The following is a 20,371-nucleotide window of genomic DNA, read 5'->3' on the forward strand; positions in this document are numbered from 1 at the left end:
CATATAGGCTGTCACAGTATAAATATATCCCATCTATGCATTCATAATATATGAACCAGACAAGAAAGAAAAAAAAAGACAGGTTCTCAGACAAAAAAAAAAATGCATAAAGCATAATTCAAAACCAAAACAACTCCCATCAAATCCATCTCCAGTTGCAGGAAATTTTTAGCAATTGCTAGTTTATAGGGAGGGGGGCAGCCATCTTGTATTATTTGAGATTTTTATTTGTTGCGTTGCTATGAACTTTCTCGTCTTTTTGATAAGTTCACGGACAAAATATCCAGAATTGACCTGCAAATGTTGGTTCTTCTATGGATGAAACATATCTGCAATTGTGCCCAAGTTTTTGTTTTGAAAAGATGATTCTAAAATGAATAAAATCTTGGACGTTGGAAGTTAGCAAAATTGTTATATATATCATATATCAGACATGTACCATATTTTTAATGACATAGATAGACCCCTAGTGTTTAGAAAAGGCTGTTACAATCCATTTTAAATCCTCAGCGATTTATGTAACTTCATATTTAAAAATAATTTAATTGTTGATTACGAATCTATGATCTATGTTTGCCTATACCTGTGACAATTAGGGCCATATAGATTGCCCTTATTAACTTGATATTTTCCCTAAAAGGGACATTTAAGTGAATAAAACTAGTGATTATTGAATTCCAATTTTTAAACTGTCTTTATTTTGTGAGTATGTAATGGATAATTTAATTTAAACTGTCTTTATTTTGTGAGTATGTAATGGATAATTTTTAAACTGTCTTTATTTTGTGAGTATGTAATGGATAATTTTTAAACTGTCTTTATTTTGTGAGTATGTAATGGATAATTTTTACACTGTCTTTATTTTGTGAGTATGTAATGGATAATTTTTAAACTGTCTTTATTTTGTGAGTATGTAATGGATAATTTTTAAATAAATACATTGTGCTTTGGGTCTCACATTCTTACTTTGTTAATTTCTTTTCAACACACTGACAAACTAAGATATATATATAATTGGAATGATGAATGTAAATATTCTCTTTAAAATTTGGACCTTGATAGAAGATAAGATAAAAAGCTTAATACACTAGATAGAGCAATTAAAAAAAATATATATGAAGAAAATAATATTGAATCAATTACAATATTTAATAATCCATCAAATTTAAATAAGGTAATTATACAAATCAAAAGTCTTTAATCCATGAATTTTCAAAGATATGTTCTCTTCAGAGAATAAAAATGTATAAATGATAAGCATAATGTATGTATATATATATAAGCATTTACATAAAAATAAAGAAGCATTTTCAACAAGCAATTAACTAGTCAGTCAATTCTTGAAACAAAAAAAAGTCCAAGAGAAAAATTCAAGTGTGAACATAATACTGGTCTGGAAGCAGATTTTTTGTTTTAAGTAAAAAATTGCTAGTAATTTCATTTATTATTTTATATCGCAGAAGTATTAAATAAAACAAACATGCTCCTCTTTTTTTGTTTTGTTTTACAGGTTCTAGTGAAAGTTTCTGATGAAGTTGTCTTGGATTCTTCCCTATCGGATCTGCGTAGCATTTGGGAAGAGACCAGTTACCATCTAGAGAAACGACAGGCTAATCCGCCTTGCGTTGAAGAAGAAAGAACTTCATTGCTGAAAAGAAAGCAGCCAGAATATTCTTTGGTCTTTGATCCAAACACTTTGTATGATGTGAACTCTTTGAGTAAGTATCTTTTATTCAATCCAAACCTTTTTTCTTTTAGATGTGCTTAGTGCATCTCTATAAGTTTTTTTTTTTTTTAAACTGAAAGTTGAGTTATAAAGATTATTATAAGTATATGTGGCAAAGGTACTGGGAGGACATCTTGTTTGCCAGTCGGCAAAAAGAATTTGTTTGGTGACATGTATTGCATGTGGAGATAGGCAACTGGCATGATTCAATCTTTGGCCTCAAGATGACTGCTGGCAACAATATTTCAAAGTGATATATATATTATATATATATATTATTTGTGAATATAATCTCAAGATATCAAGTCATTGAATGATATGTGATTTGCATATGTGTGATGGCAAAGGAGTATAAAATAAAGCTAAATTATGTTGATGGTAGAAAAAGGGATTCGTTTAAAAGGCAATTAACATATTGCGACCATTTTTGAGATGGTAAGAAAACAGAGACAAGTGGGAAAGAAAACTGATTATGGATCGTATTATTTTTAGACTGTGACAAAAGCAAAAACCATGCAGAATTATTTTACAATTTTTTGTTTCAATCTACATGATTATAAAACTCTAAACCTTCCGCCCTTGCTTGAATCTTGTCCACCAAAAACATGGTAGTACGTGTGACCCGTTGGGTTTGTATATATTATAGCTATGGAATAGTAAATATATTAATTATGCTTACATTAACTCAAAAGTTAATGTAAGCAATTTCTTTTTCTATTGAATTTTTTGTATCTAACTAGTTTTAAAAGTTTATTGGACAATTTTAATTTAATTTCTTAGATCAACCAGCATTTCATAAAATGAGCTGTGTTGACTGTTTTTTTAAATATTTATATAATCTAATATATAAAAGGCTATATGTCTGTCTGTCTGTCTCCATATTTTCAAACTCTATCTTTTCCAAAACTAAAAGTCACAGATCGATACTAGAAGCCTCAAATGATTGGATTTTTTATGGACCGTTTTTTTATGGGTCTTTAACCGGTTTAAATAATAAAAGGGTCAAAAAGAGGCCAAAATGGAAAAAATCGTAATACATTTTGTATATTCATCTTAGTTTATTTTTAATCTTTAATCAGTTCACATGCGTGTCAAGTTGGTACAGAGATAACGTCACCAGCTTTGAATGCTACAGTTTTGCTTTCGGTTTCAATTCTAGCTGATGGTACCCAAATACTTTCTTTTTTTACTTTTACTATAGAAATCATAACTATAATATATACGAAATCTGGACAAATTAAAATATCATACTCAAGTGTATTTTATGACCGGGCAAAGCCCCCCCCCCCCTCGCTAGTATATATATATATGTATATATATTTTGACTGTTTTTTTTTTAATGTCAGTTGTTTTTTTATTCTACAATTTGTTTTTATTCTTATTTAATGTAGGCTTAAATTGGTTACGCTACATCGGTTGTGATAGTTTATACACTGATACTATTCAGGGGGAAAATATGAATCCGTAATTTGATTTGATATTTTCCTCTAAATATAATTCAGTTTCTGCTACATAAATGGGCCAATGCATTAACCACTATTGTACAGGGTTCAAAAAAGGGTCTTCAATCTTAGAGGTTCCGCAACCAAACTCCAATCTCTGTCCCATAATCTTACTATTCTTACGAGTCTGTCCGAGCACATTCCATTAAAGTACTCGTAAAACAAGAAAAAGAATGTAACATCGCAGTGATGTGATAAAGGTTGGAGCTTGATTGGCAGAATTTATTCGACTGGAGTCTTTTTTTTTTTTTTTTGACTGTCTAATAGAGAGAGATTAGTGGTTGATGCTTCCTTGATGTAAATAGCCCCGATTAACTCAACAATCCACCAAATCTTAACTGTAGAGGCCCTCCAATACCAGAGAGCCTTCTACTTCGAAAGTTTCTCCTCAAAATGTTAGATTTTGGAATTCTCTCCCTGTATCCTGTTTCCCAGACTGTACTAATATGCAAAAATTTTAAGCGTAATTTGAACTTGTTGTTCAACTCTCTACTTAGAACGTCTCTGCTGACGTGCTCTCTAATTTACAGTAGCCCCTTATGTCTCAATCCTTTGTTTGTGGTGAATATGAATAAAAAAAATAAACAAACAACATTGGATAATAATAATTTAGAAACTGGAAACAAAAAGATTAAATCAACTTCTAATTCATTTGTATATTTTTAGATTGATTTGTAATTTAGTATTTTTTATTTATCTATTTTTTATTTTTTTAGAGGTAGATTAGTTCTTGGCCAGAATTTCCCCTATATTAAAAAAGCAAAAATAAAGAAAAATGTATGAGGCACGTACCCATGACAAAACAAAAATATCATATTCCAAAAATCACGTTAATCAATTTATTTTTATAAAGAAAATTATTTTTAAGCAATTAATAGAAATTCATAGACATTACAACATAACTCTCGCAAGTTTTGAATTATTGAGTTATCTCCCTTGTTTTAGATTTTCAAAATGAAACAGTCACTCCTTTGGTACTCATAAAATTTGATTTTCTTGTTTAAAAATAAAACTACTTTATTTGATTTTTGGAATATGATATTTTTATTTCATCATGAGTATGTACATCGTACATATTTTTCTTTTATTTTTGTTTTTTTTCATATAAGGAGGATTCTTGACAAGAACCGTAAGATTTTTTTTTGTTTGATCCTATGAATGCTTCTTTATTAGTCTTAATGGCTTTGTTGCTTATAAACTTGAAAAGTTTTAAAGTAGTATTTTAATGCTTAATCAAACTTCTCTCAAGGTTAGAAAAACGAAGTCCTCATTAAATATTAAATATGTTTTTAAAGTTTTTTATGCACATAAAAATATTTATGTATAAAGTAACAAATAAAACTCTTTCCTCACAAGCTTCGTCGTCACGTGGACCAAACATTGCTATATTGCGTGAAGAAGGGAGCAATGGTGACCGTGAAATGGCTGCAGCATTCCATTATGCTGGTTTTCAAACATGGGATGTGAATATGGAGGATCTCTGCAATGGAAGCATCACGCTGGATAAGTTTAGAGGAATTGCCTTCGTTGGTGGATTCAGTTATGCCGATGTTCTCGGATCATCGAAAGGTAAGTAGACCATAATTTTTTGCACAATTTTGCCATGAGTTTATATTTAAAAACACAGTCGTTGACTAGAAAATTGACCTCAAGGTTACTTTTGGCATTTTCGTAATTCAGTTCAGATTATTTGGCATAGGTTTAAAACATTACATGATTCATTCATGTTAAGGACACGGGAAGATAAAAAAAAGAAAGAAAGCAAGGGAGGGAAGGAGATGTGCTGCGAATTGAAACGGTCGGAAATACAGTTGACCAGCACTTGTCCAACTTAATCTTGAATTGATCTGTTGTTCGTGTGGTAACAACCAAGTGGCAGTCTATTCCATGGAACCAATATGTGGGTGAAAAATGTGTCAGGTTTCTGAAATCTTCGATGAAACAGCTTCAGGTTGTGTTCTCTCAGTCCGCGTTTGGGTGCTGGGGTGAAGAGAAGATTCTGAGGGAGATCCTAATTGCCATGAAGGAGGTTATAGGCTAAAATTAGGTTGCCTCTCAATCTTTGGTGCTCAACCAGAAAAAGATTCAGCTGCCGTGGATGGGGCTAATAAAGGTCACGAAAACCTCGCACAGACTGGGTCGCCAGCCTCTGCACTCACTCCAGATACTGAATGTCACAAACCAGATATGGAGACGATGCCTACATGCTATACTCCAACACATAACTCGCTTCATTCCCTATTTTGTGTTGTAGTCTTCATATTCCATGATCTTGACAAAGGAGGAAGAATTGCTGCTTTCTGAGTTGGCTGTTGTTTTTAGTAGAAGCAAGCTGAAGATTTTTAATTCTCTCATTGTATTCAACAATTTATTGACCATCTCATTAATGTTTATATCCTTAAGTAGGTTTCAAGTCTTCAGAAATATTGACTTATTAATTTAAAAATAATCGGTTAATTTGGGTAGTTCAAGAGCAATGGAACGAGAATAATCTACTCAATTGGATTATATAAAGTTCACCTAAAAAAATTTGGAGAATGTAGATAGATATATATATATTATTATTATATTAAATTATATATTATATTATATTATATTATATTATGTTATATATTATTTTTCAGGTTGGGCTGCAACTGCATTATTCAATAAAAATGTGAAACAACAATTTGAAGATTTTTACAGACGAACTGATACTTTCAGTTTGGGAGTTTGCAATGGTTGCCAATTGATGGCTCTTTTAGGCTGGGTTGTTCCTGATCAAGAGAGCGGTAAGTATCTTTCTAAATTATTTATGTGGATTAGTGTTTGTATCATTATGATTATATTTTCATCAACTACTACAGACTAGGACAGAAATATAACGCTTTCAAAACTGAACTTACAGAAAATGAAAGAAAAGTTTCAATTAAAATTATTTCACCATATACATAGCCATTTTTAAAAAAAAATGTTCAATTTATTAATCAAATTATAGCTGAATTTAAAGTTAATTACTTTTAACTATTTTAAGTATAAGTTTTGACAAACTTTATCTTCATTAGTAGTACCTGAGAATAGATATGGATTCCATTTTTGGTCTTCTGACAAAAGGAGGGTGGACCGGTAAATTCACCCTTGTCCGTTTGTCCCTCCACACTTTTCTCAATAACTATACCTTGGAATGTTTTGAAATTTTGCACAAACATTAAACATGATATGAGTAAAAAAGTAACAGAACGGATTTTCTGGGAAAACTTCAGTTGTTCCCCTAGGGGTGCCTTTCAAGTTAAAATGGCTAAAATTGACACTTTTGTGCTTATTAAAAAAATTGATGCCTTGGATTTTTATAAAACTTTCTGAAAAGTTGTAACTGATTTCTATATAATTTTCTTCGCGATAACTCTTGGGTGTGCCACAGGGGCTCTTTTGGAGTTAATAAAAACATTCCATTTTTGGGACTATTTTACCATATTTGTGCAAAATTTTCTGTGTATGTCTATTTAACAGTTTTGCATGGTGCTGAACTCAAATTTAAATATGTTAAGGCCTTGGGGACTTTTGAGGCTAAATAGTGGTGGGGGCCCAAATGGTGGACTTAGTAATTTCTTTTTTTGCATAGTGCAGAGCTCAGAGCTCAAATTTACATATGTTAAGGCCTAAAATTGCACCGTTTGTTCATTTTCACCAGGATTTGATGTCCCCTGGAGACTTTTGGAGCTAAATGGGGGGGGGGGGGCAAATGCTGAACTAGTCATTTTTTATGCCTTGTTCACTGTGCATTCACGGGGGACCATGTATGTTTAACTTGTTATTCTTGCTACTAGCCCTGAATCTTGTATTTATGTTTTGTATTTTTAAATATAATAAAACGTTTTTGATAATTATGGTTATCTGGTATAAATACTAAACTTCACAATAAACTTGTATCTAGAAAAAGATATGGATATAATAATTAAAGTTACATTAGAAATTTATTATATTATCATGTCAATAAGGATGAGGGTGATTACAATAAGTGAAAGGGAAATATTTTTATGTGTGTGGAAAATTTTAAAAACATCTATCCAACAGGTTAGCCATTTCTCTCCCCCAAAAATCTATTTTTTCAAGTTAACTTTATATATATTAGTGGCTTGGCAAGGCCACAGGGTAGACAACTAAGCAAAGAAAAATCCTAAGCCAAATTCATCTAAAAGTAGCAAAACTGAAGCTAGTCTGCCAGGACACTATATATACAAATGTAGGCAAATTTGGGCATATTTTCTTGGTTTGAAAATATAGATTTTTTATTTTTTTTACCAATTGTCATAAAATTTTAATGATAGAATAGGATTATAATCTTCAAAAAAACCTGCAAATTTTCATGTAGTTTTGTCCCATAGAACCAAAGATGGAAGTTTTGGGTAAATATCAAATATTTTGTTTTCTTAGTTTTGCATATGAATTACAAATAACCAGGATTGAAACATTGGTACAGGTGTAGTACCTTTCCACCCTTAAAAAATCCTCTAAAATTACCTAAAAGACTTTCAGAGATGCTGAAAACAAAAATAACTTCCAATTCCAGGAAACGAGTACTTTCCAAGATATGAAGAAATTGTAGTTTAAAAGTGTGGGGATCACTTTTCTATATTAATTTTATGTAAAATGGACATCCACTTTATAGCTACCGTTTTTGTGGGAAGTGGGGGTGGCGTCTGTTATTTTATTTTTTTTTTTTTAGGGGTGGTGTTTATTTGGTAATTGTGGCTTGTTAGACCAACACAAAACCTACCTTAAAAAACTTGTTTTCTATATGTTATCACATTTAAATTTTCTGCAATTAAGTATTTTTCCGGGATTAAGCAATGTAATTCTTTGTTATTAGTAATGGCTATTGCTGCATTAATACCCAGGAAAGATACTTATTTGCAGAAAATATAAATGCAATATTCATTTTCAGCACACCCAAAAACCTATAGAAAACAAGTTTTAAGATAGGTTTTGCGTTGGTCTACCAGACCATAATAAACACCACTCCTAAAAAAAACAAAAAAAAACAGACGCCCTCAAAAAAGGTGGTCATAAAGTGGGTGTTCATTTTACGTTAAATTAATATAGAAAAGTAATCCCCCCCCAGTTTTTGAAACTATAATTTCTTCATATATTGGAAACTACTCGTTTCCTGGAATTTTAAACATTATTTTCGTTTTCAGCACCATCGAAAGCCTAGAAAAGTGGTAATTTTAAAGGATTTTTGAAAGTGGAAGGATATTGTACCTTTAACAAAACATTTTATGACTGTAAAAATGTGCCAAACATAGGCTGTGGATGATGGATAATGTGCGACCTTAAAGGCAAATATCGTATAGCCCACTACACAATTCAGATCTTTCCAGTGAGCCTCCATTTGTTAAATTCTGATCATTAGTCGCTGAAATTTTGAACTTATAAAATTGGCAAAAAAGATGGTATATTGACAAAAGCACAACTTTCATTCCTTCAGCTCATTCGTAGACGAAAACTATAACTTGCTAAAAGGGAAGGTACCTCAAGAAATACAACACTTACCAAGGAACTCATGATGATTGTTGATTTAACTGGTACTGATTCCTTAACCATTTTGAAATGGTATACAACCAGACTTACCCCACCGCTAACAAAAGGGTTCAAAGTTTTAGCTATACGTCAAAACAGAAAAAATGCGTTGTACATGAAGAAAGGAATTTTGACGTACAGGATGGAACGATAAATTTGTCGCACTAAGGAAAACGACACTACAGTTTTATTTTAAAACTTTTATAAGTTATGTAGTAGAACTGAAATCTCTTCAATGTAGCCACCTTCAGCCTAAATCACCGCCTCGATATGGGTTCAGAACTGGGAGCATACCTTTTCCACAAATGTCAGCAGGAGCATGGCGAATACTTAGCAGATGGCGGCAATTATTTTGTTTAACCCTATAAATGCTTCTTTATTAGTCTTAATGGCTTTGTTACGTATGAACTTGAAAAAGTTTTAAAGCAGTATTTTAACGCTTAATCAAACTTCTCAAGGTTAGAAAAATGGAGTCCTCATTAAATATTGTAATCAATACACAATCTTTTGAAAGTTTTTTATGCACATAAAAATATTTATGTATAAAGTAACAAATAAAACTCTTTCCTCACAAGCTTCGTCGTCACGTGGCCGAAACATTGGTATATTGCGTGAAGAAGGAAGCAATGGCAACGGTGAAAGATGCATAAATCTATACTCTTATAAATTTTATTTTTTTGTGTATTGATATTCATATTAAAAACACTTTTTTCTATTTATTTAAAAAGAAAATACAACTTTGTTATACATGGGTTGTGGAATTGCATTCATCTGCAAAAGACCAAGCTAATTTGCATATTCTTTTAAACATTCATTTGAATTAATTCCTTATTAGTTTTTTCGGTTTTCATATGGGATGATCATCTTTAGTTAACTATTATGTGTATTTATATTCATGCAGATATTCTACATGATTTATACTTGCGTAATATTTGTGTAAAAAGTTTATAGTAAACACAAACCTATTTGTGTATGCATATATATATATTTGTTAAAAAAGTTTTTACCTACCAAACTCGTCTGTCAGTTTTTCATCTAGATACATGAAACTTAATATATTCGAACCCATGCGAAACTTTGTATTTGGGTTTTAGTTGGGGAAAATCGGTGCAAAAGTGTGAAAATTTAAAAAAAATGAAATTTGCCAGGTGAAGGTTGAATGATAGCATTACAAATATGCATGCATAACGTAATAGCTATTGGTTTATGTTTTAATTTTTAGCCTTGCAGCAAACATGTCTTCATAGCTCAGGCATTAATTAATGTCAAAGGAAAATAACTCTTACCAAGGAACTCATGATGATTGTTGACTTAACTGGTACTGATTCTTTAACCATTTTGAAATGGCATACAACCAACCTTATCTCACTGCTAACAAAAGGGTCCAAAGTTTTGGCTATACGTCAAAACATAAAAAAATTTGTTGTACATGAAGTGTTGGTTTTAATTCTCGGTGGTGGTGTACGAGTCATTTTTTTTTTTTTTTTTTTTAACTTTTTAAATCATTACTATATGTTGGGCCCAATATAATATTATAATAATAAATACGAAATTCGCATTAATAAAAATATCATATTTAAGTGTATTTTATGACCGGGCAATGCCAGGCGGCCTGCTAGTATGATATAAAGTTACAAAAATGACTTTATAGAAAGAAACAAAAAGTCTGAAGATCAGTTTTTGTCTTCAACATGTTTGTATTATATCCCTCCCCTTCCCCCACCACATGACCTCATTTTTTTTTTTCTACGGTATTTTCAGATGCAGATTGCTTGCAGCAGCAACAGCAAGGTTTGTTGCTGGATGAAAACGATTCTGAAAGGTTTGAATCTCGTTTTGTTACTGTGAAGATCAATAAGAGTCCGTCTATCATGTTGGAAGGAATGGAGGGAACAGTCTTTGGTGTATGGGTCGCACATGGTGAAGGTAAGTTCTTGTTTCTCATCATTATCTCTGTATTTATCAAATTAGAGATGTTTATTTATTTATCCATGTTCAGGGTAAGCTCCTAAACTAATGAACAGATCATTATGAATATGATGAATAATATAAGCACAACTATTGAACTTAATATTATGGAATATATATTCTAGGCAAGAGGGTGAATAACATGAACAATTTTTTTTTTTTATTCCTTAAACATGGCTTAGTATAGGTATTCTACTAGTATGTCAAGAGTTATGCCCATGCTATTTGCAAGGTTGCTGGGAATACATATATTCCAAAATTCAAAACACTCGTTACATTAAAAAAAAAAATGTCAAACTTTATATATGTAACCCCCCCCCACACACACACACAATAATTAATGTGCTCCTGTACCTATAATATAAAATTCATAATGATCGTTACATAAAAAAATATAAAACTTTTAATTATTTTAGGGGTTTACATATATAATGATCTCTTCATTAGTTTAAGAGATTACACCACACGCACAGCACAGGACAGAACATGAATTCCTACTAGACACTATTCTCGAGTGCCTAAGATCTCTCCGTACAGGGGTTTGTCAGAACAACCTGGCATGAGGATACTTTTTCCAGGAAGTAAACCCTGACCAAATATTCAAAATCACATAGTATTCGCAGCCCAAATAAGATCTTTCTATAGCTAACCCATATTAGCTTTTACGAAGCATGGTGCACCTTCTCCAAGTGATGTTACCTCAAGTAATAGCTCGAAGCTGGATACTCCACCAGACTAGATAAATTCTTGTCCTGGAATCCAGTAAGACCAAGAGACCAAAATTAAAGTTATACTACAACGTATGAAAATGGTTAATTGGGGAGATGAAAATTATGTTCTCAATTTCTTTACTAACTCAATGTTTGAGAGATAAAGAACTTTAATGGAATATTCAAACATCTATGTAACTTATGCAGAGTTCAAGTGTTTGCACCAGGTTGTGGGTCCCTTGATTTTTGAGAACTTTGAAATAAAATAAAACAAAAAACACACAGAGTAGTGGCCATAATATACAGACCAGGCATAACAAAGACATAAATATGTGAATTACTTAAAAAGTAATGCATAATTATCAATTAAATTTTTACTTAAAGATTAGGGTGTAATACGTAATTATTATGCAAATTTACACAAGTTTACATAATAGTTTGTTTTTAAAATAAAGATTACATAGAAGAAAGGAAATAAGCTACTAGACAAAAGTTAAGGAACTGTGTCAATAATATGTAAAAACATTTTATTTACATTGTTAACACTGGAGCTTTTCAACAATAAGTAAAAGTTTCATTATCATTAGGACTTTATTTTTAAGCCATATGGCAAATTCTAAATGCAAAATGCTTTCTTTTGGAAGATAAAAACTCGTTATCACTATCAAGAAAAATTCAATTTCAGAAATTTCTGATATTCATCATAGATCTAAAAATGTTGTTCATTGTATAAAACCGATAAAAATGTTAGATTCAAAACCCAAAACTGCAGACCTTTAAAAACATTGTAAAGAGAAAATCAAAGAATTGTTAAGAATGTCTACAAAAACTGTTTAGAAACTGCTTCATGAATTGCCCGTACATTTAATGAAAGAAAGCAGTTGTTTGAAGGTTAAAATACACAGGATTGCATACCTGTATTCTAGCTTCGAAGCCTCTCGTTTCAAAGTAAAACCAAAGGGCATGTCTAAAATGGGAAAGATAACATGTTTTTTGACTTGCTTGGTTCTGTTGGCATTTATTCAATCAAATTAGGAGAGACCATATGAAGGTTGCCAATATCCTGAGTTAAAGTGATGCTGACAGGACTAACAGGATTCTGAGTTGTCAGAGGTTACATCGACCGAAATGTTTTGAAAATCACACAAGATGAGAACAGTAGTCCGACAAATCCAAATGATACAGATAACTAATTCTTTCTCCTTTGTCAGAAACATTGCTCCTGGACTGAGAGGACTCACTGTTTTCTGAGTCATTTTTTACATTGAGTACATAGCATCTGATAATTTTAAATCCTTTCATAGTATTCATCATTATTCAACTCGCCATCTTATTAACTCTTATGCCCAAGTGTTTTGTTAAGGGGTGACTAATTAGTTCTTGTGAAATCAGTTAATGTGATTATCAGATGGCTTAAGAAGCTAGTGGCGAATGCTAAGATCCATATTATCATCTTTTTATTTAATTTTTTTCTCTTTTTCAGGAAAAATGGTTTTCAAATCGGAATCCTTACATAAAAAAACCACATCAAAAAATCTGATTCCAGTCCAGTATGTTGATGATAATTGCAAACCCACTTGTGATTATCCGTTTAATCCAAATGGTTCCCCAGATGGTATTGCAGCTGTCTGTTCCGAAAATGGCCGACATCTGGCCATAATGCCTCATCCTGAGAGGTCCTTTTTAACTTGGCAGTGTCCCTGGATGCCACAAGACATGAGAACCCAGCTGAAAGCTACCCCGTGGCTGAAGATGTTCAAAAATGCTCATGATTGGTGCCTTAAAAAATGCTAAGATTATTTCATCTGATTAAAATTTAAAAAAATATCATGTTTGACTAATAGTTTCATCCATGTAGCATAATTGTTACAATTACGATAGCTATATAATAAAAATACTCAACTTTTTACTAATACATAACTGAGCCATTTTAATTTTGTCTTTTTATAAACATTTTCTTGTTTACTTGATTATATATATATATATATATATATATATAAAAAGGGAAAAGTGTGTGTGTGTGTTTGTATGTCTGCCAAAAACTTTCGACATACGCGATGGTCCTCACGAGATCAGTATCATTTTGAAGCTCGATCCTTCAGATGCCAAATATCGAAAAATTGGCCAAAAACATTCATTCCTTCACCCTCAATTTGGCTGCAAGGAGGGGTTGCTTTTTTTTCGCCAATGTTTTCGTCGTAGTCTCCGTTGAATTGACTTAATTTCAACGCTCTTGACTTTTGGCTGCGTGATGAAGACATCAGCTAAGACGTTAGATTTTTTTTCCCTTCTTCGCATTACAGGTTCAAGCCTGCCTGCTTATTACCACTTTTTTTTTTACCCCCCCCCCCGGCTACTACCATTTTTAATGTTAGTATGTATGTATATATATATATATATATATATATATATATATACATACATACATACTAACAGGTTGCCCCGCATTGCTGGTTGTAAAATATGCTTAAATTTGATAATTTATGCAGATTTCATATTTATTATTATAGAGCCAGTTCTCTATTGATTATTATATTATACCTAATATATAGTAGTGATTTTAGAAGTTAAAAAATGTATATGACTTGGGTCCCATCAGCTAGAATCAAAACCAAAACATTTAGCACTCCAGTCTTAGTCTACATCATTTGATCTCTCGAAGGTTAAAAATTAAGTGACTTCAAGCTATGAATGTATATTTGTGCATGCGCAGAAGTAATAACAGGTTTAGTTGACTTACTCCTGCCGAAGTCAACCATCTCTTTTTCAATTTTGAATCCTTAGCAGCTATTTTTACTAGCTAAAATACAAATCCTCTATATATCAAATTTCAAGTCTGTAGACCAAAAAATTCAAAGAGGAGTTTGGGAGAGACTGTTATGCACACACACACAAGACCACTTTATATATCTATATATAAATACTTGTGCATAAACTTTTCATTTTAAATGCTACATAATTATGCACAATATAGAAAATGTGCATAAATAATTAAATGAAAACAATGATACAATAAGAAATCATAAAAATTAATAATTAATGAATGTTCGTTTTTCAAAGGAATATGCAAATTAGTTAACTTTCATGAAGCTACTTGCATATCTATGACTGAGTATATTAAGCTTGTTTTGATAATTTTAAATAGAAAAAAGTAGACTTTTAATATCAATGTAAGTGTGACGAAAAACTCAACTTTATATAAATATAGATCGATATACAGACATGTACAGGCTTCATTACACTGACATGACAATGTTTCGATCTATAGTTATTAATGACTAAAATCTCATCAAGCAAACAATTCTGTCTTTTCTGTTCAGTGTTCATTTTGGGAATGAGATGAAAAGCAATAATTTTTTTTTTAAAGTCACGTGATCCGATTTAAAAAAATAAGTTGTCATTAGTTTGTAAAATTAAGAAGGTTAAAAAAAATTATATTTTTAGCAATGGACCCGATTGTCTAGTGAAATTGAAAAAAGAGTGGAGGTAAAGAAAGTTGAACCAACAGTGTGTCCTATGTTAACAGACATAATTTGGAGAGAAGGGGGGGGGGAGTGGATGTGGTATTAGATACAGGGCTTCTGTGTGGTCGGGCATTGTCATGGAGGAGAATTGGGCAGCTCTTGACTAATGCTGGATGTTGTCAAAGTTTCTGATGCATTTCATCCATTTGTTGACTACTTCTGATGTAGTAGTTTGGCCTGCAGTAAAAAAGAAAACTAATGGATGAGACCGGTCGTAGACCACCAAACAGTCAGCATTGGTGCAACTCTAGCTTTGGGAAGTGTTGTGGAACTTCATCGGCGTTTAACCACTGAGAGGAATGTCGCTGGTTGTTGTAAAGAACCCACTTTTCATCAAAAGTCACAACACAGTCAAGAAACAAGTCGTTCTTGTTGCGTAAAAGAAGGGAAGATGACACTTCATAACAGCGTTTCTTTTGGTTGTTGTTCAATTCATAAGGCACTCATTTATCAAAGTTTTGTCCTACCAATCTCTTTTGGTGGTTGGAAATTGTTGTATACGTTATGTCTAATTCAGAAGCAAGTTTTTGAACAGTTGTGTGTCGATTGGCTTTGACTAAGGATCTTAATTGATCGTTGTCAACATCCGATGGCTGATCACTACGCTCATTATCTTCAAGATTTTCGTTGCGGTTACAAAATTTGTTAAACCACCATCGTGCTGTGCGTTCAGTAGTGGTTCCTGAGCCAAATGCTTTGTTGATATCACAAGCTGTTTCAGCAGCTTTTAGACCCAGCTTGAATTGAAATAAGAAAATTGTGTGAATTTTCTTTTTTTTTTTCCATCTTGTATTCAACGTTCTGAAAAGAAGACATTGTTTTAAAACGGTTGTAATTTAAACAATTAGATAGAGCGAAAAACTCTTTAAAATGATGAATAAAGTAAAGGTGTTATAACAAAAACTTATTGGAAAATACATCATTTGAAATGAAAATTACAAATTCTGTAAGGAGCTTCTTATCAATCTAATATTCAATCTAATATTTATCCATTATTTATTCTTTTCCGATTTTTCTTTTTTCATATTGTTTGCTTTCATTTCTGAAATGTTTTAATTCTCTTTATATTTTAATATAGGTTTATATCCGTAATGTTTGTACATGTAAATATGTGTTTAATGTAATACTTTTATTTCAAATGTTTATCAATGCAGATTTAAACATTTAAAATTTTTTTTTTTTTTACATTTTCACCCCAAAGAAGGCACATTGTCACTTTGATGTAGGAGGCTACTATCAGGGACCTAAGTTGTAGGGAGTTTGACAGCAAGATGTCTGTTCACATTACACTTGAACTTCTGCATGTCAGTACAGTTGGGGGAGCAGGAAACCGGAAGAGAATTCCAAAGTCCTGCAGTTCTGGGGAAGAAGTTATTAGAGTAGAAGGCTTTCTTACATCTAGGGATCTCAACTATGTAAGGGTGGGACTTCGCTGCTTGTCAGGGTATTTTTTTTGAGGGAGTACAAGGGCTTGTAGTTCGTCAGAGCATCCACCATTGAAATACTTGTAAAACAGGCACAGGGGCACAACATTTCGTCGATGGGACAGGGGCGTAAGCTTAGATGACAGTTCGGGACCTATTAGGTTGGTGACTCTAAAATTAAATCAAATACCTACAAAATACTTATATGTTATTTAAAAAAAAATATTTGTAGCAATGGACCCGATTATCTAGTGAAATAGAAAAAAGAGGGATGATACATAAAAGTGAAGCAACAGTGTTTCATATGTTAGCAGACATAATGTACATGGCAGTAACATAAAAATCTTGCATTCTGGTGGCGATCGATAGAAACAATGACTTTTGTCTCTTGTTGGTATATTGAAGATCTGACAATAATAACAATAACAACAGGTAAAAATCTCACAATAAAACAGAAAATAAATCAGTAAATTCTATTTGATATATATATAGAGATGCGTCTCGAAATATATCAATATGTGTTTGTAAATAAATATATTTACTTTCATCTTGTCAATACAAAAGTTAGCAAGTAAAAGATGCTTTCTCTTTGTTGTAAACAAAACTATTTCATGTGATGAGAAACGAAGAAAATAACGAGTGAAACAACAATTGCAATCACCTGAAATGAAAGTAGAAAGAAAATAACAAGTGAAACAACAAATCACCTGAAATGAAAGTAGAAAGAAAATAACAAGTGAAACAACAAATCACCTGAAATGAAAGTAGAAAGAAAATAACAAGTGAAACAACAAATCACCTGAAATGAAAGTAGAAAGAAAATAACAAGTGAAACAACAAATCACCTGAAATGAAAGTAGAAAGAAAATAACAAGTGAAACAACAAATCACCTGAAATGAAAGTAGAAAGAAAATAACAAGTGAAACAACAAATCACCTGAAATGAAAGTAGAAAGAAAATAACAAGTGAAACAACAAATCACCTGAAATGAAAGTAGAAAGAAAATAACAAGTGAAACAACAAATCACCTGAAATGAAAGTAGAAAGAAAATAACAAGTGAAACAACAAATCACCTGAAATGAAAGTAGAAAGAAAATAACAAGTGAAACAACAAATCACCTGAAATGAAAGTAGAAAGAAAATAACAAGTGAAACAACAAATCACCTGAAATGAAAGTAGAAAGAAAATAACAAGTGAAACAACAAATCACCTGAAATGAAAGTAGAAAGAAAATAACAAGTGAAACAACAAATCACCTGAAATGAAAGTAGAAAGAAAATAACAAGTGAAACAACAAATCACCTGAAATGAAAGTAGAAAGAAAATAACAAGTGAAACAACAAATCACCTGAAATGAAAGTAGAAAGAAAATAACAAGTGAAACAACAAATCACCTGAAATGAAAGTAGAAAGAAAATAACAAGTGAAACAACAAATCACCTGAAATGAAAGTAGAAAGAAAATAACAAGTGAAACAACAAATCACCTGAAATGAAAGTAGAAAGAAAATAACAAGTGAAACAACAAATCACCTGAAATGAAAGTAGAAAGAAAATAACAAGTGAAACAACAAATCACCTGAAATGAAAGTAGAAAGAAAATAACAAGTGAAACAACAAATCACCTGAAATGAAAGTAGAAAGAAAATAACAAGTGAAACAACAAATCACCTGAAATGAAAGTAGAAAGAAAATAACAAGTGAAACAACAAATCACCTGAAATGAAAGTAGAAAGAAAATAACAAGTGAAACAACAAATCACCTGAAATGAAAGTAGAAAGAAAATAACAAGTGAAACAACAAATCACCTGAAATGAAAGTAGAAAGAAAATAACAAGTGAAACAACAAATCACCTGAAATGAAAGTAGAAAGAAAATAACAAGTGAAACAACAAATCACCTGAAATGAAAGTAGAAAGAAAATAACAAGTGAAACAACAAATCACCTGAAATGAAAGTAGAAAGAAAATAACAAGTGAAACAACAAATCACCTGAAATGAAAGTAGAAAGAAAATAACAAGTGAAACAACAAATCACCTGAAATGAAAGTAGAAAGAAAATAACAAGTGAAACAACAAATCACCTGAAATGAAAGTAGAAAGAAAATAACAAGTGAAACAACAAATCACCTGAAATGAAAGTAGAAAGAAAATAACAAGTGAAACAACAAATCACCTGAAATGAAAGTAGAAAGAAAATAACAAGTGAAACAACAAATCACCTGAAATGAAAGTAGAAAGAAAATAACAAGTGAAACAACAAATCACCTGAAATGAAAGTAGAAAGAAAATAACAAGTGAAACAACAAATCACCTGAAATGAAAGTAGAAAGAAAATAACAAGTGAAACAACAAATCACCTGAAATGAAAGTAGAAAGAAAATAACAAGTGAAACAACAAATCACCTGAAATGAAAGTAGAAAGAAAATAACAAGTGAAACAACAAATCACCTGAAATGAAAGTAGAAAGAAAATAACAAGTGAAACAACAAATCACCTGAAATGAAAGTAGAAAGAAAATAACAAGTGAAACAACAAATCACCTGAAATGAAAGTAGAAAGAAAATAACAAGTGAAACAACAAATCACCTGAAATGAAAGTAGAAAGAAAATAACAAGTGAAACAACAAATCACCTGAAATGAAAGTAGAAAGAAAATAACAAGTGAAACAACAAATCACCTGAAATGAATGAAAAATCACCTGATGAAAGTAGAAAGAAAATAACAAGTGAAACAACAAATCACCTGAAATGAAAGTAGAAAGAAAATAACAAGTGAAACAACAAATCACCTGAAATGAAAGTAGAAAGAAAATAACAAGTGAAACAACAATTGCAATCACCTGAAATGAAAGTAGAAAGAAAATAACAAGTGAAACAACAAATCACCTGAAATCAAGTGAAACAACAATTGCAATCACCTGAAATGAAAGTAGAAAGAAAATAACAAGTGAAACAACAAATCACCTGAAATGAAAGTAGAAAGAAAATAACAAGTGAAACAACAAATCACCTGAAATGAAAGTAGAAAGAAAATAACAAGTGAAACAACAAATCACCTGAAATGAAAGTAGAAAGAAAATAACAAGTGAAACAACAATTGCAATCACCTGAAATGAAAGTAGAAAGAAAATAACAAGTGAAACAACAATTGCAATCACCTGAAATGAAAGTAGAAAGAAAATAACAAGTGAAACAACAAATCACCTGAAATGAAAGTAGAAAGAAAATAACGAGTGAAACAACAATTGCAATCACCTTAAATGAAAGTAGAAAGAAATTCTGTAATAAAAAGTCAAATGTGGATATTTTTTCTTTAGGTCATCAGAAATGTCGATATTTACATATAAAAATTTAATTACTATTATCCATTATTATACTAAAACTCTTAATTGCTTTGTCACTGTCTCAAATTTTGACGTCATGACTAGGGCTAGGACAACAGCATATTCTTATCATTATTTTGACTCTTGAGTGTGTATCCGTTGATATCTTATATGCTTTTATATAGAGTGATGTGGTTCTCGGTTGATTAACTATGTCGGATATATATATATACTTGAGAGTCAAAACAATGATAAGAATATTCTGTTGTCATAGCCCTAGTCATGACATCATTTCTAGCTAACTTTTCAAACCGAATGACTAAGGCTGGAATGCTATATGTTTTGGTTTTCATTTTAGCACCTAAGTCATATTTTTTAAAACTTTTGAAATCACTACTATATATTGGGTACACTATAATAATCAATAGAGTATTGATTCTATAATAATAAATTCGAAATCTGTACGAATTAAAATATCATATTGAAGTGTATTTTACAACTGGGTCACGACAGGGATGAGGCACTATTAGGTTGGTGCAAAAATGTTTTTTGATGTTCAAAACGACTTGATTTTTGCACCAACCTACTATATATATTGGTTACATTGTAATAATTAGTAGAGTATTGG

The 20,371-nt window shown here is 31.4% G+C and overlaps 1 protein-coding gene across 1 annotated transcript; it reads left to right on the forward strand.

Moving 5' to 3' along the window:
• Positions 1–1,510: 1,510 nt before the first annotated feature.
• Positions 1,511–13,385, forward strand: LOC145274315 (phosphoribosylformylglycinamidine synthase-like; the record flags this gene model as incomplete). Its single annotated transcript, XM_080127396.1, has 5 exons — positions 1,511–1,718; positions 4,585–4,797; positions 5,853–5,999; positions 10,549–10,713; positions 12,949–13,385. Coding segments are annotated over 5 exons (1,044 nt in total), but the record flags the coding sequence as incomplete, so codon positions are not given.
• Positions 13,386–20,371: the final 6,986 nt, after the last annotated feature.

The sequence above is a fragment of the Euprymna scolopes genome, unplaced genomic scaffold (assembly GCF_053919585.1).
Source record: "Euprymna scolopes isolate OS-2025 unplaced genomic scaffold, ASM5391958v1 sca337, whole genome shotgun sequence".
Lineage (NCBI taxonomy): Eukaryota > Metazoa > Mollusca > Cephalopoda > Sepiida > Sepiolidae > Euprymna > Euprymna scolopes.